Source organism: Phalacrocorax aristotelis, chromosome W, assembly GCF_949628215.1.
Source record: "Phalacrocorax aristotelis chromosome W, bGulAri2.1, whole genome shotgun sequence".
NCBI classification, from domain to species: Eukaryota; Metazoa; Chordata; class Aves; order Suliformes; family Phalacrocoracidae; genus Phalacrocorax; species Phalacrocorax aristotelis.
Window position 1 is genome coordinate 30309852 of NC_134310.1, and position 27353 is coordinate 30337204.

The 27353-nt window shown below is 56.0% G+C and overlaps 3 protein-coding genes across 3 annotated transcripts; all 3 read right to left on the minus strand.

The window, feature by feature from the left end:
* Positions 1-1242: 1242 nt before the first annotated feature.
* On the minus strand, positions 1243-3347 carry TPGS1 (tubulin polyglutamylase complex subunit 1). Its single transcript, XM_075077346.1, has 2 exons — positions 2961-3347; positions 1243-2796 (listed from the first exon to the last, which is right to left on the minus strand). Exons 1-2 carry the CDS (start codon positions 3302-3304, stop codon positions 2265-2267), a joined length of 876 nt encoding a protein of 291 aa, XP_074933447.1. The 5' UTR covers positions 3305-3347; the 3' UTR covers positions 1243-2264.
* A 472-nt stretch (positions 3348-3819) lies between these two features.
* MADCAM1 (mucosal vascular addressin cell adhesion molecule 1) lies at positions 3820-7502 on the minus strand. The gene is made up of 5 exons (XM_075077331.1): positions 7193-7502; positions 6249-6515; positions 5809-6123; positions 4806-5483; positions 3820-4628 (listed from the first exon to the last, which is right to left on the minus strand). Exons 1-5 carry the CDS (start codon positions 7242-7244, stop codon positions 4498-4500), a joined length of 1443 nt encoding a protein of 480 aa, XP_074933432.1. The 5' UTR covers positions 7245-7502; the 3' UTR covers positions 3820-4497.
* Positions 7503-11536: 4034 nt separating this feature from the next.
* On the minus strand, positions 11537-25290 carry LOC142049525 (hippocampus abundant transcript 1 protein-like). The gene is made up of 12 exons (XM_075077328.1): positions 25029-25290; positions 22249-22344; positions 20935-20997; positions 19702-19829; positions 19232-19346; positions 18464-18682; positions 17984-18097; positions 17432-17503; positions 16893-17005; positions 16625-16722; positions 15876-16042; positions 11537-15787 (listed from the first exon to the last, which is right to left on the minus strand). The coding sequence occupies exons 1-12, from the start codon at positions 25110-25112 to the stop codon at positions 15578-15580; spliced, it is 1479 nt and encodes a 492-aa protein (XP_074933429.1). The 5' UTR covers positions 25113-25290; the 3' UTR covers positions 11537-15577.
* Between the last annotated feature and the right edge of the window lie 2063 nt (positions 25291-27353).

The following is a 27353-nucleotide window of genomic DNA, read 5'->3' on the forward strand; positions in this document are numbered from 1 at the left end:
GGAGTCGATAAGGGTAGAAAAGGTCTCTGGGATCGCCGAGTCCAAGCGCCAACCCAACCACCCCCCGGCCTCCTAAACCACGGCTGCACGGTGTTTGAACCCCGTCCCAGGGACGGTGACTCCCCCACCTCTCTGGGCAGCCTGTGCCAAGGCCTGACCGCTCTTGCACTAAAGACATTTTCCCTCACATCCAACCTAAACCTCCCCTGACGCAGCTTGAGGCCGTTCCCTCTCGTCCTGTCCCTGGTGACTTGGGAGCAGAGACCAGCCCCCCCCTCACTCCAGCCCCTCTCAGGCAGCTGCAGAGAGCGAGAAGGGCTCCCCTCAGCCCCCCCTTCTCCAGGCTAAACCCTCCCAGCCCCCTCAGCCGCCCCCCAGCACACTTGTGCTCCAGACCCTGCCCCAGCCCCGCTGCCCTTCTTTGGACACGCTCCAGCCCCTCAAGGCCCTTCTTGTCCCAAGGGGCCCAAAACTGAACCCAGGATTTGAGGTGCAGCCTTACTGGTGGTTTAACAGCCTCCAGCCTCCCACACCAGCACAGCAGCTTTCCTGCCTCGCACACCCAGCACACCTGCAACGGTCCCCTTGGAGGTGGGCAACTTCCCCCTCAGGCCTGAGCAGCCCCATGGGCCTCACTGCCCCAGGCTCCCCAGCCCACCCTGGCACCCTCGGCATGCTGACTGATGCTAAATCGCACCCGGATGACGGCCCCGGTGCTCTCAACGCAGCCATGCTGCTTCACACCAGCATTCAGCATGAGTAAAGTGGTTTATGGTTCACCAGGTGATTATACACCTCAGCCAGGAGGAAGCACTTAGCGCAATTACCACCCCTATGTAATACCTTACAAGGCAGCATCTGTTATTCCAGCAGAGGCTGCTTCTGGCACAGTCCCAGCAGAGATCTCTCCAGCGTCACTAGTTCCCACCTCCCCTTGTGTCACATCCCGTCACCTGCACCTCATTCAGGAGTCACCACCCACAGCCTCACCCAGACCAGGTCCAGGTAGCGCCCCTCCTGCCTGCAGGGACAAAACATCCGCTCAACAAAACAAAAATCCCAGAGCTTCTTCCCCCCCCGCCAGTAATAACTACAGTGCACTCCTGTACCTTCAGCTGGGCAGGCTGCTACAGGCTGCCAACATCAACCCCTGAAGACAGAGACTGCCTCAAGAGGCTGAGCACTGCTGTGGTTCATCCTGGCACTAAGTGCCGGCAGGCAGTAAATAAATAAGCCACCAAAAAAATAATAAAAAGCTTTAATGTCTTACAGTTAACCAATAATTGCACAGTATAAATAATCAACACAAACAAGTTCAAATAAATAACACATGGTTCAACACGCATTTCTGCTCAAAAGCAAACTATGACCTCAGGGAATGGGGTTTGTCTTGTCTTGACCTGGTGCTCCACGTCCCAAACTATTATCAAATCCATAGCACTCTGCAGCTTCACTTGAGAAGTCATCACTCAGGTATGAGCTTTGATCCCCAGAGTCTGAGCCAGAGGTGGTTGGGTAAACACTGAGCAAGGAGGCAGCAGGGACAGCTCATCACCTCACAGCTCAGCTGCCGGCAGAGACAGACCCCCGCTCTGGCTCGCAGCCCTTCCCAGTGATACTTGCTTCCCAGCCAGCTGTTTCTCATCTGCTGTGCGTTTAAAACATTTTGTTTAATAAAATAATGCTTTATCACACTCCAGATCAGCCCCATATTTCCTTGTGAATCCTCACAGTAGTTAGATAAGCATCGCCCCCCCACTTCACAGGTAGGTGTGAAACAAATTCAAAAGCAGAAACAAAGTTCCCTGCTGAAGCTGCATGACACAACATGGCCAGGGCTAGGATGAAACTGCAGGATATCTCGTAGTCCAGCCCCACATTTCCTTCATTCTGGCTCATTTTTAATGACTAACACTGCCCTACTGTTTACAGGCCTCCTTGTAAGTCTCCAGTTAACACCTAAAAAAATATTTGCTAATGACAGCTGGGTTGGAGGAGCCACAGCTGGGAGAGGCACAGCCAATAGGGACGTGTCCAGCACTCAGGATGGCTGGGCACCTGTCGCACCAAACACAGAAGGGAGTGTGGAAATCGGGAATCTCTCATCGGGCAGACCCGGGCTCTCCAGACAGCGCCTGACCAGCCCCTGGTGCTCGCCGTCCAGCTCAGCGCCGGGGTCTGGAGCCTCCTTTGCGTATACGGCTCTGCGCAGAGCGCTCGCGGAGGTCGAAGTAGACGCAGTCAGTATTGCTCCCACCCAAGTGTTATTCAACGGGCTTCACTTTTGCAACGAACAAGGCAGTGGCTTTCTTCAGGAACTCCTCCCGGCTCATGGAGGTGCTGAGCTTCCTCTCCTGCAGCGCCCGGTCCATGGCCAGGGCTAGGCCATCCGGCCCCAGCTTGGAGCCTGCCTCCAGGTAGTGGCTGGGCAGAGAGAAGTGGCCGGTGCCCAGAGCCTCCTCCAGCGCCCGCAGCACGGCCTGGCAGACCCTGCCGTCGGCGGCACCGGAGCCACCGTCCAGGACGCCGAAGAGCGCGTCTGCCTTGGCTGCGAACTCCAGCAGCACGAAGCAGGTGAGGACGCCGTAGCGGAAGATGTCGAAAGGCACGGCCTCGTGGTCGCGACATCGCACCCGCCCCAGCAATGCTGACGCCGCCTCCGCCGGTGCTCCCCCGTGAAGGCAGATGCGCCGCAGCAGCTCGCTGTACAGCCGCCCGTCTACTCCCGCCTTCCGCCGCCGACCGCCGGCGCCCAGCACCTCGTAAGCCGCGCCGGCGTTGCTGTCGAAGGCCGTCCTGTCGCGACACGGCACACGCACAGACATGCAGCCTCACCCCCGCCCGCCCCGAACTACAGCTCCCAGCGTGCCCCGGGCGCCGGCGCGGGGGGGTAAAAGCGGCCGCGGGTCATGCCGGGAGCTGTAGTCCGCCGCCCGCCCCCCGCCGCCGCCCGCCCGCACCTGTGGGAGTGGTGAGCCAGGCGCACGTACCACAGCGCCCGGGCCAGGCGCTGCGGAACCCCCGGGAGCTCCGCAGCGGCCTCGCCCGCCGCCCCGGGGCTGCCCAGCACCAGCCGCTCGAAGTAGTCAGCCAGGAAGGAGACGGGCTCCTCGGGCCGCGCCTCCAGCACCTTCAGCAGCGCCTCCCGCACCATGGCGGTGACGCCAGCCTGCAGCAGGAACTCCGCCTCGCTCCCCAGCCCGTCGGCCGCAGCGCGAGCCGGCTCCGCCAGCCCGCTGCCAGTCCCCGGAGCCGGGGCTGGGGCCGGGGCGGCGGCCGCCCGCCGCTTCTCGTACGCCGCCATCTTGGCTGCGGGCGGTGAAGGCCTGTTCCGGCTATTTTGGACCGGCGTTCCGCCGTGGCGGGAAGTTCCCGCGCCGCCATCTTGCACACTGGCAGCCAATCGGTGGGCGGGAAGGCAGACGAGCTCGCCGCCATTGGGCGAGACGGCGGGCCGCCATCGTGAGTGTGGGCAAGGGGGCCGCCCTGTCAGCTGTGATGTGGGCTGGGCGCCCCGGCCGCCATGGCTACCCCGGGCAGTTGCCCCGCCCTTAGCAACCGGGCGCGCGGCTGTCGCTGCGGACGCTGCCCGGTGACGCGCCGGGGCCGGTACCGGCGAGGGGCCGCAGGGCCCGGTGCTGGCGAGGGGCCGCAGGGCCCGGTGCTGGCAAGGGACCGCAGGGCCGGTGTCAGTGAGGGGCCACAGGGCCTGGTACCGGCGAGGAGCTGCAGGGCCCGGTGTCAGTGAGGGGCTGCAAGGCCCCGTGCTGGCGAGGGGCCACAGGGCTGCCCCAGCCAAAACAACACTTGCTCATGGTTCAACCAGAAACAACCCTTTATTGGAGCACCCCACGGCACGAGGCACCGTGCCCCTCTACCTGCACCCAGGGGATGTACCCCCCTGCCCACGGCTGCTTCTGACCCCTCCATCATGACAGACGCTCGGCCATCGCCCTCCCGCCCATCCGCACGGGTGCCGGGAGCCTCTGAGGACCAGACCCAGCCCGGCGCTCAGCAGCACCGGCCCAACACGATCAGCCCCAGGGAGCATCCTGATCCTCCTGTCACTGCGACGTTGCTGCTCATCCCCCTTCCAACCTTCCCCTCTCGTGGTGTCCCGCAGGCAGCCCCGAGGCTCTTCTGTCCCACAGGACTCACACACGAGCTCCCCTGAGCAGCAGGCTACGTGCTCAGGAGCCCAGTGCCTGGAGGCCCCCTGGGCAGCGCAGCCTTTTCCCTCACAAGCCCCTCAGCTCCTGGGCAGCAGCAGCCTCAGGCCCAGGTGAAGGTTTCAAAGACAGCAGCAGCTCGGAGGTCTCTGGGTCCCAGAGTGCTTGTCCTGGGGTGGGGGCTGCTATTCTCTTGGGTCTCACAGCAGCATCCCATACCCCACCAGCTCCGCTGGGCTCCATCAGCTGCTTGTTGTCCCAGGGGCAGAAAGGGAGACAGCAGGGACTGGTTCAGAGGGCTGTGGGCATCTGTAGGCAGCTCCCACTCCTAGGGCAGCTTGTACAGGTCCTGAGATCTGAATCGTTTCCACAGGCAACGAGAGATGATGCCAGTCATGATGAGTCCTAACAGCGAGACCGTTGTCCCCATGGCAATGGCAGGGCCCAAGCTGAAGGAATCTGGAAAGACACGAGAAGGATATCTAATTGCAGGCAGACTCTGCCCACTCCAGCAAATACCCCGAGGTGAGCATAACACACACCCACCAGCACCAAACATGGCACTAACACAACTCGCTGCAGCCAAGCCCAAGGAGTCAGGGGGTACAGGAGAGGGGGATGCAGACCAGCACTCACCGTCCAAGACTGTCAGCTGCAGACTGACCGCCTGGGAGTGGTGGCCGAGCAGGGTGCACTGGTAGTGGCCCTGGTGCTGGGGCCCGGCATGGTCCAGCCGCAGCGTGGAGCTGCTGCCCGCCACCTCCTCCTGGTACTGTGAGAGGGCCACAGGGGTGTGCAGCCAGTGGATGGTGGCATTCCCGGCGCACCACGCGCGGCACTTGATGTGCAGGGCCCTGCCCCGCGTCCCGTTGGGAGGCAGTGACCAGATCCGCAGGCTGCAGGCAGGCACTGTCCCCACGGATGGCCCTGTCGCCTTCTCCACCGGGGGAGACCCCCAGCTGGTGCTGTCCGCAGCTGTCCCCTGCACCTCAGCCGGGGGACTCGTGGTGCTGGAGCCAGGGAGCGTGGTGGTGGCCAGGCGTGCCGTGGGACTGCCTGTGACGAGGTCGTGGGGGACAGGGTGCTCTGTGGAGGGGGAGTCGGTGGCAGCAGCCAGCTCCAGGATGGTCTCGGCGTTGGGCTCCCATGGTGTGGTGGTCTGGGCTGTGGTGGGGTCATGTGTGGAGACACTCAGCTCTGGGGGCAACACTGTGGTGGTCATGGACCCGGCTGTGCTGGGGCTCCCTGTTGTAGTTGCCGCTGTCCGGGGGCTCCCCGTGGAGGTGGCCGTGGCCACTGGCTGCTCTGTCACAGCTGTGAACACAGCAAGTCATGGATGGCCTCGCCATGGCTTGGAGCCAGGATGGGGCCCTTCTGGCACGTGTTATCCCCGTGGGGTCATGACCCCTCCACCCGCGCCGCCCGACAGCCCCATCCTCCTCCATCCCACAGATGCAGCCAACCCTGGGCAGGGAGAGGGAGCAAACAGGCACCACCAGCACGGCGGCAGGGACAGGGATGGGGACAGCAGATTTGCATAGCGGTGCAGAAATGGGGGCGGGTCCTGTTCCAGCAAAGCTATTTCATGCAGCGCAGGGCAACGGGGGTCAGAACGCGAACCTGGGTCTCCAGCACTCACCTCCAGCACTCACGGTCACAGATGCCACCCGGGTGAAGGTCTCCTGCCCAATGCTCAGCATCACCTTGCACCTGAACTCCACCCCCTCTTCCACCTCCTTCCCAGCCACCAGCAGAGTGGACACGATGTCAAACAGCTGTTCATCAGTCTCCGTGTCATCGAAGCCTGTCTCCTCCAGCTCTTGGTCCCCCCGGTACCAGGTGAGCGCCAGCTTCTCGAGCGGGTACACCCTCTGGGCTGAGCAGCGCAGTCTGGCGGGCTGCCCTGGCTTCAGGGTGCGGGGGCCCACCTCCAGCTGCAGCGTGTCTGGGGGGGCTGGGAGAGGAATTGCAGCGTCAAGTGGTGGGTTTTGGCACCGCTGCCCAGGAGGGAGCGGGCTGCCTCAGGGGATGCAGGACTTTGCCAGGGAGGTGGTGAGGGACCAGCTGCAGGACGCTTACCATAGACCTTCAGGTTGACAGTGCGCTGGTAGTGCTGCCCTTGGCATGTCCCCTGGCAGATCTTGGTGCCCTCCATGGCGACCACAGCACTGCTGATGTTCAGGACGCTGTGGGTGGGGAAGGAGGTGATGGTCCCCAGGTTGGTGTCCAGCCCCTTCCACTGCACTGTGCCCCCCATGCAGGCCAGGGAGCAGTTCAGCTGTGCCGAGCCCCCGTACCGCACCACCAGCTCCTGTGGCACCACCACCAGCTTGTCTGCAGGTTGCCCTGGGCGGAGGAAGGAGGAAACCGTGGGGTTTAGGGAAGGGGATGGTCACCAGAACTCAGTGGTTTACATGGGGAATGGGGCGCTGGTCCCACGGACGGTCATGCTCAGGCACTGCGTAAGCTCCTTCCCCATCACCGTGCAGGGGCCACTGCTCGTTAGCGACAGCTCGTTAGGTGCAGCCGAGGCTTCCCTTGCAGTGCTGTTCTGGGGCAGCCGCTCGCCGCCACCAGGCACCAGGAGAGCCACGGAGCTGATGTGCCTGGTGGCGATTGCTAGCCCAGGTCTGCCCCATCGCAGGCGCTGCCGCTTGACCCGTCTCTGTTTACCAATTAGATTTTCCAGCCATTTCTTGGGGAAATAAGCCCAAACACCCCTTCACCCCCAGTTCTCATTCTTCACCAGCATTGCCACTCTTCTGGCAGCGGGACAGCAAACCCAGGCCAGGCGCACGCTGCCGCTCGCACGGCGGCACGCTCCGTGGCTCTGAGCGCCGGGCTGCAGCGCCGTAGCAGCCACACACATGGGACACGGCGGCCGTCAGGGCTCAGTAGTGGGGAGACCCTGAGGCTGCGTTCGCCTGCGGTGCCATGTGGCAAAGCGAGGAGAGCGGCGGGCAAGGCCAGGCAGCACGGCGGGTTAAGGGATCGGAATGGCTCTTGGCCCCCGCGGCACTCACCACTGCAGCCCCACAGCAAGCCGAGGAGGAGGAGGAGAGGAGCCGGTTCCATCGCCTGCACAGCCAGCAGCGGGACAGGACAGCAGCAAGGACTGGTTTTCCTTCCTTCCCTCCTTCCAGAGAGCGAACGCCGCCAGCTGGGGCTGTTTCCTTCTGCCCGCCAGCCCCGTCCTCAGCTCTTCTTAAGCTCTGCAGGAACCGCCCCCACAAGCACTGGCCCCAGGACCTCTGAGACTTTCCAGTCCGAGGGGTATTTCCAGAGGGAGGTTTCTGATTTTCTTCCAAATTCAGCTCTTGCGCAACATCCAGCTCGGCAGCCGAGGGCCATGGCGACAGCCCCAAATCTGGGAAAGCCCTTGGCTCAAAGGGTCCCTGCGTGGCTGCGGGGCCCCCCATCACCCCCACCAGGCAGCCCTGTGCAGGCACCTACACCCCAAGATGCGGCCGAGATCTCGTCCCTTCCCCAGCTCTCACCTGGCTCCACCGTCCTCGCCCAGAGCCCTTGGCAAACCAGCCATTTTCATGCCCCAAGCACCAGCAGCTGAAATGAACCATCACGGGGCTGGCTGGGGATGTCTGTCTGTTGGGGGGGCTGTCTCAGACCCCCTGCCACAAAAGCAAGTCCAGAGCCCACGTTTAACATGGCTGGTGAGCACGGCTGCCTGCGGCCAGCGCGTGGGGTGGAGGGAGGGTAGCCTGGGGCTGCAGGGCCTGCCCAGGGCAGGTCTCACCAGGAGCCCTGTGGGAATGTGGCCTTGGGAGCAGGCAGCCCCCATTGCAGCCCGGGCAGCGGCACGAGGGCACACGGGAGGAACCCAGCCCCGAGCCCTGAGCGCCCTGAAACATGGGAAACTTTTCCATTTGGAAAGGTGCATCCCCAGAACAGAAGGGATTTATTCCCAGAACAGGGTGTTTTCAAGGATGAAAGTTAGTGTTCCTGGGAGCATTGGTTTTATGGTGTAGAAGGAGAAAGCGCTGCCACGTGGAAGGTGTTGATTACCCTGCATTATCTAGCGCTGAGGCCCTGGGACAGTCTCAGCGCCTGTCCTCTGTCTCATGGCAGGTCTGGCATCGTTTCCTCACTCCTACCCACCTCGCTGGGAAGAGACGGGCCCGGTTCTGCCTCCTCCCGTCCCACCGGCCTGTGGCCAGAGCCAGGAAAGGTGCCAAAGGGCCGAGGGAGGTGACGTGCCCAGCCCTGCGCCTCCTGTCGCAGAAGGTGGAAAGTTCTCGCAGGACCTGGCCATTTCCCACCAAGGGAACACTATGGAGAGGCAGCTCCGGGCACTGGGCGCGTCGCGCATCCTTTCGGGAGGTCGGGCAATTAATCCTTTGACAGTCCAGGAGACCTCTGAGCAAGGGAAGTGCTCTGTAAACAGCCGCCATCAAATATGCACATTCAGCCAAAGCCAGTTGATTAATGGCTCTGGGGTTTTTGTTCCTTCCATCCTGTGTTAACAGAACCACTTCCCGGAGTTTCCAGCGGCCACCGGAGCCCCCAGCCCAGCCCTGGCATGGCACAAGCCGTGGCCAGGGCTGGTCCCCGCGCCTACTAGGCTCTTCCCAGCAGCGAGCCTGGGACACCCACGTGATGCCAGGGTTTTGCCTCCCGCTCCCGCAGCCCAGATCCGCGGCACCCGCTCGGATGCACGAGGCTGCCCCGCTCGTCCCCCCATGGTGATGGGCGAGCGAAGGCATCGGGTGAGCCCCGGGGGGGGGAACTGCCAGGGCTGCACAGGCTGCGCGCGCACAGTGGTTTGCAGAGAGGGTAAGCACCAAGCTATGAGTTACTTCATTAGGGGAAGGATTGCTTCGTAATGTCACCAAGAAAGAGTTTAAAGAAGGGAAATACTGTTCTCACAGACCACACTCGCTGCTGCTGGATTTTGGAGCAGGAGGGGCAAAACACAGTTAAAAAAATTAATTATCCAAGCCCTAGAGGCTGCTCTTGGCTGGGGTCTGGTGCGGCTTTCAGCCAGGGCTCCTGCAATGACAGACCAACACCAAGGGCTCCTGGCAGGATCAGTCCTGGTCTTTTGGCACCCACCGGCTGTACCAACTGCCAGGTCCATGCCTGGTGTTGGGGGCTGTGGAGCTGCTCAGCCTCTGCCTGCGAGTCGGTGGTGAAGCAGCCGCTGTGTTGGGGACCGGATTGACGTTCCTCTGAGAGAGGCAGCTCTCCACGAGCCCTTGGCATGGCACCCCAAGCCCTCAGGTGCCCCTCAAAGTGATGCTTCAGGTGAGAAAAGAAAAACCCCATAAATGAGCATCTGAACAAGAGCCGAGGACTTACGGAGCAGGCCTTTCTTTTAAACAGAAGCTTTCCCGGAGCAGTCATCAGGAGATTAATAGCTACCAGAAAGTCCAGCGCCTCGTGATGCACTTCCTCTGGTTCGGGGTTGGCAGAGCACTTGACGCCACGAGCATGTGGGAGCTGCCCTGGCCTCTGCCACACGGGCAGATGGGCAACACAGATCAGGGCGAAATCAGAGTTATGGAAACCTGATAAACCTCCAACTCCACGAGGGTCAGCTCTAACGGCAGGGTTACCGAGCCAGGGGGAGGTCAGGGGACTCGTCCAAGCTCAGAGTAACGTGGCAGCGGGTCCCCAAGGCAGCTCTCGCAGGTTTGGCCCCGAGCCCCCCGTGCGCCGACCCACCACAGTCCCCGCTCCTCAACCTGCTCAGGGTCTTTCCTTTAACAGACTTGGAGGGTCTTCCTTCGACCCCAGAGGCGTGCACAGGCAGCTGCCCCTGCCCTGAACATGGCAAAGAGAGATCAAAAGGTTGCAACACAGGGCGGAAAGAGCAAGCTTAGGCGCCGGGACAGTTTTCCACCCAACAGGAAACCTTTTGGATCAGGGTGAAGGGAATGATGGTTTTCAAGAAACAAAAGCCTGAACATTTTTCCTGGAAGCCACTTGTGCTTCCTCCTGAGGGGCTGGAGCAGGGGGCTCTCGCTGGGCAATGCTCGGTCCAGAGCCGCTTCTCAGGAAACAGAACACTTCAGCAGGTAGAGACAAACCGCAGAGGGACGAGCGCTGGCCCCCGGCACAGGATACCCCCACGCTGCCGCCAGCAGCGCTGGAGCCCCTCGGGCTGGGGTGTAACCCCAGGCTGTCAGCACCGGCACTCACTAACGCCCCACACCAGAAATGACAGGGCTGGAGTAGATGTTACTGAGGACGACTGGAACAAGATAAAGGTTTTCTGCATGGTGCAAAACATGGGAATCCCACCGTGGGGAGGCTCGTCCTGCAGACCGGCCCTGTCCCTTGCCAGGCAGCTCGGTCATGGCGCCCGCAGTGCAGCCCAATGACCACCGCATCGAGGAGAGGACTTTTTTTCTCCAGTGATGCAAAGTGAGACAAGCTGAGGGTTCTTTCTCAAATACAAATGAAAAAAAACTAAGCTCAAGTCCAGAGGAAAAAAATACAAAAGGCAACACATTGTATAATAGATGGCTTGTGTTTCCAGTTCATTACAGGATATTGGCCATCAACCACCAGATCCCATCCAAGAGCTGACTTGGAGGTGTTTATACTTTTTGTGATTATATTGTTCACTTCCTACCATCCTCAAACACCAAAAGTGTTTAAGTGAGTAAGATCTAAATTAAGTCTGTCTGGAAATGAGAACAGCAGTGTCTGGGATGATAAAACCAGCCCTGGGAGGAGGCTCCAGGGGGGCTGGCGTGAGGAGGCAGGAGCCAGGGAGCCGGTGCCGGGACCCGCTCTGCCGTCTCAGGCTGGGGCTGGGGACGGGCAGCCCTGGCCCAGCTCACGCAAACCTGCCGGCAAGTCGTCAGCTGCTGAAGGCGACAGCTACGGCACCGGCCCACGACGCGCAGCAGGCCGCCCGCTCCTCCAGAGCGTTTTGCTGCTCCCTCCTTGGCCCGATATTGTAAATGTTGCCCTGCCCAAACTGCCCCAAAACCGCTTCCTCCTGCGCAAGCTCTCGGCCCCCGTCCGCACGAGGAGCAGCGGGGCCAGGGCTCAGATTGTGTTATGCCTAAGCACCGGAGAAGGCCGGGCTGTTGAGGTACTGCTATTTTAATACTCCAGTGGAAACCTGGACAGCTATTTTAGGATCAAGGGTGAATGTGAATTGGTTCCAAGTACTTTTTGCTCTGGAATACTTTTGTGTTAAGGAATTGGTAGAAACAACACAACAACCTGTGCCCATTCAAGACACGAAGTCGGTTTCCAAGGCCCGATGCATAATCTCTCGTAACACCCTCTTCTGCACAATTTACAAGTGTCGAGACGGGCTGGGCAGAAGCCCGGGGCAGGCTCGGAAAGCTGGCTTGTAGCACAGGCGGGGGAGAAGGACGAGGACAGAGACCTTCAACGCAACAGGAAAGCAGCAGTTTAATAAATAATCCATCGGAGGGAGAGATTAGCTAGTTCTAAACACAACCTGAACTGAAATAAATACATTTCATTGTTAGCTTAAAAGAGATACAGAAACGCACACAATAGTAAAACTTTCAGAGAGCAGAGGTACTGCCATCCTTCAGTGAACGTGGGCTTGCCACATGCCCACACTTTTTAAAGATAACCAAAGATGTTAGCAGCCATTCAAGTGCAGAGAAAAGAATAAAAAACAGCGAAGTAAAAAGTTACTATTTTGCAAAAGTAATGGCAAAAGAGAAAGCAATGGTTTAACACAGGTTTTTTGATGCGACAAGATCAGTTTAAACTCACTTGAACTGCTGCCATTAACACTGGAGCTGCAGAAGAAGGGCAATTAAGCCAATTTTTGCCTTATGTGTGGGGCACTGCTGTTACCGACCTGAATTATAAGTCACTGCAGACAAATTCTGGGAACAGCGATGTTAAACAGCCAGGCTCAGGCACTACACAGCAGATCAAGGGGATTTTAAGAAACGGCTGTTTTAAAAAAGTTGCATTTTCATATAAAGTAACAAAAATTGGCAAAACTAGCTGAATGCTCCGTACAGATTTTCCAGTCTCCACGTGCGACGCTGCAGAATTACCAGCCCTTCAGAATAAGACATTCTTCATTCAGGTCTGGTAACTTCAGCTCTGTCACCGCTTGGCCCAAGTCCTCCTCTGTCACTTAAAGGCAGAACGGTGGGTGGGTCACATCCCTGCGCTGATGGGGAGGGGAGTTACCTGGGGCTGAGGCCCCCACCCAGCCAGGTGAAAGGAACTCCAAAACCCTGGAAAGGAATCCCTGCCTGCTGCCAGCACCGGGAACAAGCGACACCCCTGGGGCAGGCGAGCAGCCCTGCCCCGGGGAGCCCCCGTTCCCAGAGCAGGTCCCCACGCCGCGGGCGCCCGGGCTCGGGGCTACACCACGTCCCAGCACAGCGAGGGACCAAGGTACAAGTCACCTTAGCGCTGACAGCGCTCGCAGCGTACCCGCTGCCGGTGCGGCTGCCTGACGCTGTACCCCCGCAGCAGCCGAAGAAACCCCTGCCGCCGTGGAGCCTTTCAAACAGCCAGGCTGCAGCCCGCAGACGTGGCAGCAACCGGCGGCATCCCAGCCCCGAACTCGGGGGCTGAAGCAGTGACCGAAAGACTCCAGGCCCACTACTCACAAACCGGGGGACGCTGGCATCACTGGAAACTTGGGTATCGTGTCGTGACGGACGGGCACCGAGGAGGGAAGCTCACCCGGTTAGTTCTGCTGTCTGAAGGGAAGGAGAGGCTGAGACGCCGCAGGCAGCAGCAGTGCTGAGAGGGAATGGGACTAGAAACACATCGGTTTCAATAAACTATTCAATAAAGGAAAGGACTTTTAAAAATATATCTCTATATACTTTATATCATATAAATTATGCTCGTCTTTTTGTAGTGTTCCGCTCTACCCGTGAAGCTCTGAGTGCCTCAGTGTGAACGAGGTAACAATTTGGTGTTTCATTTCACTTCATTTGTGTGTGAGGGACAAACCTACTTCAGTTCATTTTAAATAAATGCATCGCCAGGTGTACCTGGTAAAGCTCCAGTCTAAAAAAGGCGTTTTTGTGAGCAATACAGAGTTCACACTGATGCCTGGAAGTTTAAGTGACTGGAGTTCCTTCAGGACAGAATTTTGCTGTGCACGCACAGCACGGACCATCCCAGTAACATCTGGGAATCTGGAGGATCGCCACAATGAACATGGGAAGACTGGAGTCACCGCAAGTCACTGAGACCTTCTGCTAGCTCTGTTCTGCAGTCCCGCAACTAGATCCGCAACAGCAAACCCTCAGTGTCCGGGGTGGCTGCCCTCTGCATGGACAATAATTTACTCTTAGAGTTCTGATTACAGGATCTGGGTACTGGGCTGGATTAATGCAAAACAAACTATGAATAATTTCACTTAAACGTCCACCTCCAGTAACTAACTGGTCCAGAAAACTGGCAAACAGACATTAAATTATTAGTTCAGTCCCGTCTAGGCAGGCAGTGGTTCCAAGCTGTTAATATCTTGACAGGTGCTTAAGAGACCTACACGAAATTGCAGCTCTCAATCCGTACCAAAGCCAACATTAACCAGCCCTCAGGCCGACAGCCGCGCAGAAGAGGTCAGACACCGAATACACCAGGCGCTCGCGTCCCCTCACGCTCCTGGAGCGGGGCGAGCTGTTCTGCCCCGGCAGAGCGGGGGGCGGACAGTGCTTTCCCTGCTTGTGCCGCCTGCGGGTCACGGACTGAGCTCCCCAGGGCCGACCAGTTGGTGTTCTCCATTAAACCCAGAGGCAAACGGCACTTGCAGCCACTGCTGCGCAGGCACAGCATCAGCCACGATTACCCAGTGGCAAAGACCCAAGACTTTAAGTGACAGCACTCCCCCCTTTTTGGCCTTTCTCCCCTAAGTCACCTACCCCAAACCTACAGAGAAGGGATCCCGGTCAGAGAACAACAGCCGTCGCACATACCCCACTCTGAGACAGGACTGTTTCTGGCCACTGTATCCTCAGTTCCCTTAACAACTAATTTCTTAAGTGTTCCCAGTTTGGTCTTTACTCCCCCAGTGATTGCTCAATGCCCTTACTTTTATCTTACTCAAACGAGAATGATTGTTTCCTGCCCCCTGCAGTATCTCTATGTATCTATAAACAACCAAGCGTTCTGTATACATTTATCTTAGGTTGGTTCTTTCACAACACTCAAGTTCAAGTATCTCCTGCTCTTTCTAAACAGAGCTGAACCCTGCAGCAGAGGCTGCAGTTTCAATTTTCAACAAAAAAGCCTTGCTAGCAGGCTCAGAAATGCTACACAGACTCCAAACCTGTAAGTTCAAATCAATTGCAATCACCACCATCCAGATCTTTTGGACTGAGAAAAAGCAAGCTACAGTCATTATCTGGTTTTAATATCAGATGGCAAGAGCCCAGGGAAAAATTCACATGCTTTAAAAAAAGTGCTCAAGCAGCTATTTCTTTGACCTTTCTTTCAGAAAACCACGCTTCAAAGTGCTTAGCAGAGTTTAGTTGTTTCTCCAGCCTCTCAGAGAACTGTATTTTCTAAATGGCACTTACAGCTCCAGAAAAAGATTTCTAAAAAATCCTTCTACCTACTACCTGTGGAGGTAGCAACAGACCGATGCGACACCAGCGTAACAAAAAAAAAGAAAAACCAAACAGAAATACAAGTGTTGTTGACCATCTAAGCATTTGTAATTTATATAGTTGCCCTTCTCTCGTCTGCCCGTTTTCCCTTGCGTCAGCTGCAACTTTACTTCTTAATTTTTCTTACCTTCATCGGAACATTATGTTGGTAGATTTTGGTTTTTTTGGTCTAAGTTTCATTTGGGCCAGAACAGGCAAATTCATCAGAACCCCCAGCAGCAAGGATCTGCTCGCAGCTGACTGCGCTGTCTGTTCTGCACGCGCCTTTCACGGGGTGTGCCACGGCGCAGGCCGCACGCACGGCGCGGGACAGCCGTCGAGGCTCTCCCCGGGCCGAGGTCAGGCAGCCCAGCTGTGACAGGGTCAGCGGCAAGCGCCGGATACGTAAGGGGATGGGGCATGTAACAGATGCCTTGTTTCATTCTGGCTGGCAACTCAGTTAGTTCACATTAGAACAAAGACAATGCTAGCTCCTTAGTTTTTCACTGGCGAGTTGAATGTTTGGCAGGTCACACCATGAAGTTCAGTATTCACGTACAAGGGCAGGTTTGCTTTAAAGAACTATCCCTTCATGTGGAGCAGTTCAGTGTTTCCCCTCTCCATCAGCACCAGATGATACAATTCAATTTTTGCACCAGCTGGGTATATTTGGCTTGAAGGGAAACCCTGTCCCTTCTCATTAGCTGTTAGTGGCACAGTCTGCTGCCTCCTCTCTTCTCTCCCCCACCCTCTCTCCCCAAACTCCAACTGGCTAAGTCCGTCCTTGATCTGGAGTCGAGACGCAAGCCAGGTCCTCTCCCAACCTCATACGCTGCTGTCCTCGAGCAGAGGCTCCTTGCCATCCGATCCTCCGGCCTGCGGGCTGTGGGTGTGGGTCTGGGCTCCGTTACTGTGCTTCTTGTGGCTGCCTGATCTCAGTGCAAGGTTGTGTTCCGGAATGAACAAGGCCACCAGGAGCGACAGCAGGACAGAACAAGCCCCAAACAGGAATGGAGGCCCTGGGATAATGCTGCTCTGTAGGGTGAAACACAGGAAAGATTAATGGTCAAGTGCAAGGATGGAAGATGCCCAGCAAATGGGATGATAATGCTGAAGAGGTTACCTCGTCTGTAGGGTTGGCCATGTTGGGTTTGGAGGCCTTACCCAAAGTTTCCACCTCAGCCATTTCATTCAACTCCACATGGAAGAGATAGAAGACAAAGCCATAGAGCGCCGGCCCCAGGCCATTACACAGACCCCGAATTCCAGTGATCATCCCCTGCACCACTCCTGGGGACAGAGCGAGGAAAGGAAGACAAGGTACTTCAGAAAGCTGTAAGCCTGTTCTGTTCAAGGATGCTCAGGTATTTAAAGACAGGATCAGACATTCAGATCAGCCATTCAGATCTGGATTGATATGCACTCTACAGATGAAGTGGCTAGCTGGTAATGAGCTTCGCTCAGTATCAGGTTTTACAAAAACCACTAATGCTGGACTTGCTACTTTCGAGAACAAGATGAGCACGGCCACATCAAGCAACAATTTCCAACTGAACTGGAATTTAAGGCAGCCAGGTCTGAGGACTCGAGGTCAAATCATGACGCAGGCAAACGATTAAGCTGCAGTCTCCTCTCTACCTCAGACAGGCAACACTGAACAGCTATGGGCATAATTTAAGAGTTCCCTCCCAAAGCATCAGCTATGGTCAAAGGCAGGAGTGTCAATACTACCAAGAATGAAGTGACGCTCCACAGTTGGCACAGATGTCCCTGCCCACCCCTCCACCACCAACGCTGACAATCTGAACATGCGTCAGCTCAAGCCCCTGCTGGGATGAACTTGCCCATTAGACAAATCCCTGAGCGACTCACCCTGTTGGTCGGGGTCTGCATTCCTAGACACCATGGCACTGATGGCTGGGAAGGTGATGCTAGACATGGCAGCCACAGCTCCTGCCGCCCACATCATCCTCGGAGAGAAAGAGGCAGCAGTTAGGAGGCGGGCTCCCGAGGGCGGGCCGCAGGCTAGCACGGCCGCAGGGCAGCATCTCCCTCTGCTGGGGGACGGGGAGCCGACGCAGAGCCACCGCGGAGGGAGGAACCTGCCGACGCCAGGAGACAAACGTGGGCAAACTCTTACCAAGGCTGCGATCCGAAGCCGTACCAGGCAAGCTGCAGGATCTGGAAGCCCAGTCCCAAGAGGATGGTGTTTTTATTTCCTATTGAACGCATGAGAATTCCCAACACTACTGTCTGGAAAAAGAAAACCAAAAACCAGGTGCTTTCAAAGAAAGTGCAAAGGACGACAACACTGGAAGACAAGAGGACAGGAATCCGAGGGAACTCGTGCTGCCGTGAGACTGGCTATCACGCACATGCAATCCTCCAGTCCTGTAACGCTGTGTTAGGAACCAGCACATCCCTATCCACGGCAATCAGCACAATCTACAGAGTTCCGTCGAGCAACATGGGGCCACCCTGCGGTTTACCACAGTTAGTTTGTTACTCAACAAGCAACAGCTATGCTCAGAAGATAACAAAGAGGGACCGCAGGTAGCCATGCATGGGTCCGATGATGTCTGTGTGGCCACAGGGACTCTGACAACATATCGGCCCGGATAATCAGAAATTTTGGACATTCTTATAACTGCGAGAGCCAAGACAGAAATTGCTTCTCACCTGAGCCAGTATAGAGAGAATTCCAACTACACCAATAAAGGCTGCCACAGTCTCTGAGGAAAAACCAATGACCTGTGAAAACGCCAAAAAGGGACTTTTCAGGCAAGAGATTTGTACCATACAAGAAAAGCCACTCCGCCGGTGTCACTAATGTTTACTGACATTGCATATCAGGTACTTAAACATTAATCCACCGTACCTTCCACCACCTCCCTGCTGCCACGGGAATAAGATGGGAGATTTTCCTCTGGCTGAAGAAACAGCTTTAAATCACTGGGCTCACTTTAAATGCCTGAAAGTGGCGTGGACAGGATGGACAAGCAGACCACGGGCAAGAAGCCAAGCAAGGGTCCCGGCAATGCCTACAGAGGGGTCGCCAGGCTCCCACATTTCTTAGGAAAGTTGAAGCAAGTCACTATTTCTTTTAGCTTCAACTTTACTAAGCTATTGGCCAAGATTAGCTTCCTCAGGACATGCAAGAAAGACAGCGAACGTAAGATGTAGGCTGGGACTTCCTGAGCTCAGAGCCTTCCCTCATCGCAAGAGACTGACCTGTCGCAGGTACAGGAAAAAGCTGGAGTACTGGCCGGCTTCAGGAAGGTAGGAGAGAAAGACGGTGATACAGATGAGCAGCACTGTAGAATCCTGACCCACTTTCCGCAAGGACTGTAGGGAAGTGGGGTGGGGAATGAAAAAAGTGTTTAAAAAAAGGGGAAAAAAAGAGTTAATACCATTAAATATTCTCCAGGTACAGAGACAGCAAAACCAAGTCCTTAAGTCACCATCTTAGATGTAAGAAGTGAACGCTTGAAGGAAACCAGACCAGCATTTCAGAGGAAGATGCAAACACTGCCACAGCACACCAGACCAGGTGTACAATTGCATCAACTTACATCCTAGAATGAGGTGTAAGAACCCTTTCAGTTTTCTCAGATTTTTAGTCAAGTGCTTTCGTCCAGAATTGGTTTTTCCTCAGACAGCCAAAATAACGCTAATTCCAGCACGTGGAAAAACAACAGCAAGATTACTTACAGCAAAAGGGTCTGCTTGTTCCCAAGAGATTGGAGCTCCCCAGGAGACCGGGCGCATCTCTTCTGGCAGAGACTCTGGCACAGCCAGCAGGATGAAACCAATATCCAGCAAAGCAACACCTGAAGCTAGCACAACCACCAACGTGTCGCCGTAGGCTTGGGAAAGGTATGCACCAATTGCTGGGCTTGTGACCAGACTAGCAGCAAACGTGGCTGACACCTGGAAGGATAAAACATTAATACAGCCTCTTCCTTCTAGAGCCTATTTCTCCTCCAGAGTAACCCAAGAGTACTAGCTTTGCCGTCTTTGATGGAGGTAATCCAAGTGAACTGGGACTCCTGCAGACAGAAAGATGACGTGTTCTCTTGGCTTAGTTCTAGCAAAGGGAAATTAAAGCTATCCTAACAATTCATATATGATACTTTCAGTAACCCTACAGAAAGAGCCCGATCACAGGCTACTTGTACGCACGCCAGCATCACAGCCTGCCCCCTTTCCTGCTGCAAAGACGTTCACAGACCAGCCTGCTTTAAATGCTCAGCAACAATACAGCTGGTATTAAGATTGCACAGAAATTAGGCCTCTCCCTCGGTGCTAAATCACAACAGAAGAAAGGGGAGACTGTATTATTAGTGAAGCGCATACCATCTTTTCACCGGCATCATCCTCAGGCTCGTCAATAATCTCCCACCCTAATTTCATACCTCTCCTGCCTGCAAAGCCCCAAATATTTCTTTCAACAGACAAGCCAGTCGTTTAGCTCCTTACCAAGCCGTACGCCGTGCTGCGTTCATGCTCCTGCGTGATATCGGCAACATAGGCAAAAATCACAGAAAAGGTGACAGCAAAGACTCCAGACATGGAAATGACAGCAAAATACCACCTGAAACAGGCATTGCCAAAGGCAGAGTTAGAGAGCAACCACACAGTAGTCCGCAGCTGCTGAATTAGAACCTCTCCCTTATTCTTCCTTCGGTCCACCCTACTTCATTGCACCAGAAAGCCCTCAGGAACACTGAGCTTGAGTCTGGGGGCCCACAGAGTTTTATCACTTCTTCTCCCCACACAGGAAGGAAACATTGACGTGCCCTAATAGTGACAATGCACTTGTCAGGAGAACAGGCACCAGGAGAGGAAAGACGGACTCTTCCTGACACTGAACCTTCAAATCCCACGTCATTCAGCCTCATGCTCATTCCTCTCCTCAGAGCCCCTCGTTATAACAAGAGTAAACTCACCATGGACTGATCTTCATAAGGGGAATTGGCGCACACGTGAAGAAGACAGTGAGGAGGAGGAAGGATTTCCTGCCCCAGACATCAGAGAGAGCACCAATCAGTGGGGCACTTAGAAAAGAAAGCAGACCCTAAGGAAGACAGACAGGACAACAGAGAAATCTCTCAGTCAAATTCCGATTGTCAGTAGCAAGAGCTTTTGACAACATCATCTAAGGATAAAAATACGAGGAGACAAGCCATTCCTATTTTCTACAAGCAGGCAAAACACAACAGTTTGTTAAACTGCTCGCATTCTTTTAGGGAGAAAAAAACAAGTCCTTGACCAGCTAGGCATGGCTAACCACTCCAATTACTTCCCATTCTCTGCAACTGCTCCGCCTGCAGCTGTGGACTTCCCAGGCAGGCCTGTGCAGCAGGGAGTTGCCCGGCGAGTACCTAAAAAGGTGTTGGCACAGCTCCATCGCATTAACATCTGCTGCCGTTCTAGGGAAAGCTTTCTCTTTTAGATGGAGACAAGACAGACCCGATGAGATGCCAAGGCCATTAAGCACAAATAAAATTGCTCAATGCCTTTCAACGTCTTTCAAACCCAAGACAGGCAGGGAAGAGCCCTTAAGGTTATATGGGAGTGCCCAACTCACGTTGAAGCAAACCTCTCTGGGGCCATTTTCTGGGATCCTCCTGCCAGAGACAGGGCCCAACAATCTGTTTTGCCACATTCCCGTCAGAACACGTGGCTACTGCTGGCTCCCTATAGTTGCCTCCAATTCTGCTCTGGGAATGCTGGTCTAGCCCGAACTCACTGCGCCCCCTTACCACGTCACAGCATACTCCCCACCTTCTGTCTGGGGACAGCCCACTAAGGCCTGCTTAGTTTCAACTCCTACAGCTGTTAAGTTCAGATGTCATTGATTTTTTTTATTTTGTTACGCTCCAGAACACGGATACAGGGCTGATCTCACGTGGATTAGAACGTTATAGCCCCAAACCCACGCTGACACGCAGCATGTTGTCAATACTGCTCAGTAAAATCAACTACACGAGCTACCCAATGTCTATGCTCTGTCAATGCTTCATTTTGGTTTAGGTTTGCCAGCAGGACCCCAAACTGAAATACGAAAATTTATCCGTCAAATGTTGGTTGACATTAGCAAACGACACAGGTTATAACGGCTTGCCTCTTCTGGCACTGATCGCAGATTCAAATGAAAGCCTGGAAGGAATATTCCTTACCTTGACTCCATGAATCAGGCCATTCATCAAGAATGTATGCTGAGGAAAAGTCTGGTGTAACACCTAGGAAAAAAAAAAACAAAACCAGAGCTAGCAGCTTTTGCAAAATTTCCATAAGCACCTGACAGCCAGACGCCTGGAAGGGCACAAAACAGGGAAAATGGGAAACACACTCCCAACAATGCCACTGCTGTACCTACATGAGGAACTCTCCCTCCTCTTTCCCACAGGGGCAGCCACTTTCTTTAACACTTCCCAGGCCTATAAATTATTCCAACACGGTTGGGCAAGGCTAAGATAATAAAAACATGCCTTGCTCCACCCCTGCACCCCTGATTTCCCTCTGTTTTTGCTTCATGTGACCACATAACCTTTCTGTTATTCTCTCTCCCTTTTGTACTATGTGCTCGATTTGCATTTTATACTACTAAGCTAATACTATATTTCTCAATGCCTTTGCATAAACAAAGACTCCTTTTGCATAGTTACCTAGATATCAGAGATCAGGTCAAAAATACGTATGGCACATTAGACTTCAACGTGAGCTGGCACACCACTGCTGGGAAATGAATTTAAAAAGCTGAGAATCCTTCCTGAAAGTGCCAGATCAGAAGTTTACAGCTCCTTAACTAAAGACAAGTATCTGAGATCAGATTTTAAGCTTCTTTAATAAAGCTGTGCCTCTGCGTTTAACTTGGTTGTGAAGTCGCTTCTGCTGCCTGTGTTAATCGTAACTCAGTCACGTCTGAATGAGCTACTGGTGGGCTCTCCTAGGACCACCCTGACTTGGTGTAGCAAGTAATTGCCAGGAAATTGTCTCTGCTTTGACACCCCATACAACGATGGTGGGAGTTAAAAAAACCCTCTTTCATCCCTGAATAAGTCAGTGTAGGGTAAAAGGTGTGGTCTTCAGGTAAAAAGTCAAAGCTTTGCTCAACTTTCTTTCATTAAGCTCCCAAGTGCATTTTTTTTAATACCTAGGGAAAAAGAAAGGCAATAAATGACACTAAACTACCAGTAAATTCTAGTAATTTCAGGTCAGGTCTTTCACTCCTGCTTTCTTGGGATCCTCCAAAAGCTTCTGAAAATCTAACTCATGCTTTGCATCAAGTTAAGCTACAATAATTAAGGGAAGAATCGCCCAACTCTATAAAAAAAAACTTCTGTAGCTCCACCTTTTTCATGTACAAACCATCACACCTTGGTTTCGACTTCCTATACTCCAAAGGCCTATGGCAGGATCTTTACCCTCGCCAACCCAAGGCAACCTCTAGTCTACAAGAGCCAGTATTATTCCCAGGGAGAGTTACTCACCGTCAGCATCGGCGTGGTCAGCAGCCCCCAGGCAAAGAACTCCAGGAAAATAACCACCACGGCGTGGTACACGCTGGGCTCTCCGATCCCCTGGCGCTGCAAAACAGAGCTCCGTAAGTAAAAAAAAAAAAAAAACAAAACACATATTCTGATGTGCAATAGATTTGAGACGTGTGGCTGGACGCTGAAACGTCGGCTCTGACCTAAGCCGTTCCCAAGGTGATCCAGTGCTGTCTAGCGCAGGCGAGCTCACGCTGCAGCATCTCCCCACCCAGGGTCTACCAACGCGTGCCTCTCCCACAAAGCTGATTGTTCTCACTTTTTTTCTCCAAGAGCTAATATCTTTGATACCACTATGGTTTCTTTAAAGATGACCAAGTGTATCAGCCTTTCAATCCTTGCCTTAAGGACTTGGAAATGAAACACCTCAATTCTCTGCATATTTTGACAGCAGTACGTGCAACACCCCAGAAGAGACTCTGGGAGTTTGGGAAAGCAGTTTTGCTCTTTGGCACCAACTCCATCTACCCAGCATGGTGGGAAAGGCACAGTCCTCAGATCAGCTGTTAAAAAAACCCATACTCAAGGCCTTGCTTATATTTCTTTCCTTAAAGATTTCTCATGGTGCTTCCAGGGCAGCATTTGTTCTGTCTCTTTTCCAAGCGCCAAATCTCAGCTGCCAGGCCAGGAGGTTTTCTCCTGCCACGCAGGACGCGCTTGCAAAGTCACAAGCTCACAAGGAAAACAAATCGCAAGGAACAGGAGGAAAGCACACAAGTTTCAGTTGAATTACATCAGGGAACTGCACGGGCCAAATGTTTAGTAGCACAACGTGCTTTTCCACAGGAACACATTTCTTGTATCAGCAAACCACATGATCTGCACTCACCAAGAAGTGTAGTCTAGCCCTGCTACATTATTAATAAAACCACCTGAAATGTCTGCAATCCCAGCAATTTAGACAGCTTCCAGCAGCCTGAAGAGTACCCAGAAGTTAAAAAAACTTCTATCAGCTGCACAAATCTCACATCCAAAGGGATATTGGATTTGGTATGGGAAACCTCAAATGCACAGGCATTTCTTCTAAGAGAACAGGATGGACTTTGTATTAATTTCCTCGCAGCTGACTAACAGTTCTGTACCGTGCTCTTGAGATAGAAATCATTTAACAGACCAGATGAAAGATGTACCTGTATCCTGCCTCCAGCATTCACTACCGACAGATTCTCAGGGGCAGGAATTCAAGAAACTTGGCATGTGAAGAGCAATCTTTTACCCAGTCACATCCTCCCAGGTTTTGACAGAATAATACTGCATTTCAGATAACTAATGCAGCTGTAAGTTATCTGAAACAGGAGCGAAGGCAGCAAGAGACGTAATTCTGCTGAAACACTGTTTATGTTCACAGACTCTATTAAAACTGTCTCCCACAGAGAGGCTAAGTCTGCTTAAAAAACAAATCAACAGCATCAACACGAGAGGCACCCTACCTGAGGGGGACACGGTCATTAAAAGAAGTCAGTTTTATTGAGCACAAATGAGATAATGTTTTACAGCAGAGGGAGAAGCCCCAAGGCAGCACGAAGGCAGTCATTAAGAGTACAGCTACCATTACCCAGCTTGCTCCACCAGCCTAAGAGCCTCTCTCAGAAGAGAGCAGTCCTCTCCCTTTCATCATCCCCCTTTATACCCTCTCAAGCAGTTAAACGTTTCTACCACATGACTGCAACAAAATTAACAGTTAATCTCTCTTTATGGAGTAGGTCCAGATCTAACCTGTTCTCAGCTTAACGTCACTCCTTCCAGTTATCAACCATCTTATTGTGTTAGACTCTTTAAACAATTCAGGATATCTAATCTCCTTTGGAGGACGCGGTCACCGCATGGAACCACTGCTCTAGGATGCACGGCTGCTACCGCAAAATATAAAGGTGCTACAGAAAAAAAGTAAAAATATGCAGAAAGACCCTGGGAGCCTGTAGGACAGGCCAGTGCCCCGTGACCAGAGCTACTTTCTCTCTAGAGAGCAAGCCCAGAGGGAAAGAGCTCACAACCATCTTAGGCTCAGGTGTGCCCACTTCGAAGCTGCCTTTGTCCAGGCACGACCTGTCGCCGGCACTACCTGGAGCCTCTCACCGCGCTCTCCTCCTCCCGCAGCAAAGAACTCCCTCAAAAGAGGGAAATATTTTGCACCAATTTCGAGGTAGTCTGTCATCCTCAAAGCAGACGTTAAATGCCGGTGTCGGCATCCCGTGACCAGTAAATTCCTGCCCCTGGTGAGACCGGGAAACTGGTCAAGAAGCCTGTCTGAGGGCGGCAGCCTCACACCCCTGAACCGGGGCTGAGCTCTTGCACGCCTCGGGGAGCCCCGGGGCAGCGGCGCTGGCAGCGGGCGCTGGAGCCCCCGGCGTGCCGCGGAGCTGTTGCGGAGCCCGGCAGAGCGGCGGAGCCCGCGGCCGGGCCCCCGGGAGGGGCCAGCAGCCCACCGAGCGGCACCGCCGCCGGGGCGAGACCCACCCCGCCGCGCCCCGGCACCGCCCGGGGCTGCCGCAGGCCCCCGCGCCGCCCTCAGCATCGCCCGCCCCTGGACCCCGCGCCGGCTGCCGCCCCCCGCCCGCTCCTGGCCCCGCAGGCCCCGCGGCCCCCGCTGCGGCCCCCGGCCCTCCCTCGGCGCCGCTCAGCCCCCGGCCCCGCGCCTCACGCTCCCGCGGGCCCCACGGGCCCCCGCCGGCCCTCGGCCCCTTCCCGGTCCCCCGGAACCCCCGGCCCTCCGCGCTCACGCCAGCCCCGTCCCGGATAACGATCTTCTTGGCCAGCAGGACGCTGCGGTTGAGCCGCTTCTTCTTCTTCTTCTCGCCGGTCATGGCGCCGCCGGGCCGCTGCCGCTCGCCGGCCTCCGCGGCTGCCCCATCCTCCCTGCGGCGGGCCGCGCCGCGCCGAGCCCGGGCCCGGACCCGGACCCGGACCCGCAGCGGGCGGGGGAGCGCCGGGCCCGGGGCTGCCGGGCGCGGGGGCGGCGCCGCGGGGCGAGGGCGGGGGGCGGCGGGGGGCGGCGGGGGGCGGCCCGCCCGCAGGACACGCCCCGCCACGCCCCTGTCGCCCGGACGACGGCGCTGACGGGCGCTTCCGGCCCTCGGCTCCCTCGCGTCCCATTGGCTGTCCCGCCTCTCCCCTGGCAGCCGAGGTTGTCTCTGATTGGCTCGAGGGGAGAGGGCGCGGGCGTCCGGCCTCTTCCGCCGGGTTGGGAGGGCGGTGCCGCTGACGTCACGGCACCGGCCGAGGGCGGCGCAAGGCACGACGGGACGCGGTGGGCGGGGCTGCTCCCCGCCATGGCCGCCGCGGCGGAGCGCGGGGCATGCCGGGACGCACCGGTCCTACCCCGGGCGTGGCCGCTTCACGCCGCCTCCACCCCGGGGTGGTGGCGCCGGCAGCGGCCCGGGAACGCCGCGGGGAGGCCGGCGGGGAGCGGGGCTCCTCCGGGGGGCGGCGCTGCCGGTGCCCCGTCCCCACATTACCGAGCCCTGGCCCGGCCCGGGGCAGCGCCGCGCAGGCGGGCTGGCACTGAGGGCTGCGGGGGAGCCGGGCGGCCCTGCCTCCCCCGGGGGTGCTGGGTCACCCGGAGGCCCCACAGCCGCCCTGCTCGGCCGGTTCCGGCCCTGCCTCCGCCGAGGGTCCCCCGGCACCGGGGACGGAGGGCGCGGGGCGCCCGAGGGGCTCCTGGTCGCCGCCTGCGGTTTCCCGAAGGAAATGGAATTTTCCCGTAGGCACTAGCAGTGCCCGGGCGAGCCGGGCAGAGCAGCGCGGCGGCCGGAGGAGGGACGCCTTCGTTCTACGGCTGCGTCCTTGGAGAGAGCCGAGAGTGGCGGGAGGGAACATCCCGCCGCAGGAGGCACCGGAGCCTGCGTGGTAAAGCCTGCAGTCGAGGACAACTAACGGGGCTGGCGACAGGGACTAACGCTGAGCGTTCTTTAGGTGACCTATCCTCATGGTAATACTAAAAATCACACCCCTAGGCCAGAGAAGCCCCCCACTCAAATAGGCCCCTCGCTCTCTGAGCACACGTCGTAAAGGGAGCTGTACCCCTAAGATGAAGTGAGAAAGAAACTACCCAAATATGAGCTGAGGGGTGTGAGTATTACCTGTGACTGACGCCTTGAACTGTACAATACCCTGTAGTTTCTCCGTGCAGGGTGCAGCTTTCTGGAGCGGCCACCTAGTGCCCATCTTTGCGTAAAAATTAATTGAATAAAATACCTCTGCCCTGTGTGTAGTTTGGCGTTTTGCACACCAGGCGAACGAGCCCACTTTTTGGGAGAACACCCGAGCCCCAGCTGGCCGTGGTGCGGGGGGCAGGCGGCTGCAGGGGCTGCTCTGGGCCCGGGCAGGGGCCCTGCTGCCTGCCTGGAACAGCTCCATCGGCAGTAACAGGTTACCTCGGTGCGTCTGTGTTTCTCCTGCTCGGTGTCGGCACGGGGTCCATGTCCTGCAGCACCGGCGGTGAATCCTTCAGCCGCCGGGGCTGGTCCGGAGGCAGCGGACGCTCCTGGCTGCCCAGCTAAAACATGTCACCACTGCCCACCCCCACTTTCCTCCCCAAAGTTTCCTTCTTGCTAGAACCTGACTGAGCCCTCCTCTTGTCTGCCTTTAAAAGGCTTGATGTTTCATCAGGTTTCCACAATGAATCCACAATCAAACCGAGCTTGTGTCCAGCCCCTGCTTCCCCTGTGCCCTCCCACCCTCTGCCTCAGGACAGAGGTGCCACCTCTCTCCCCAACTCCCCATAGGGCTTATTTTTGCCAGGCTTGCAGTTGCTGCAGGTGCTCTGGCGATGGACAGTGAAGGCCAGGCCCGCTCTGCCGCTGGCTCTCCCGGCCACAGCGCTGGTGTCCCTGCAGGCACCTCCTGCCTGGAGCCAGGCTGGGGGCAGGAGGGTTGAACAGGGACCCCTGCCCACCCTGGGGGCGGTGGCGCAGGAGGCTGCTGAAGGGGGGACCCTGCACCACCGCAGCCCCGCTCAGTGCCAGGCTGGTGGCTTTGCCCTCTCAGTGCCAGCGTCTTGGCTGGCTTCAGTCGGGGTGGTTATAGAGTGCCTTCCTGGGAGAATC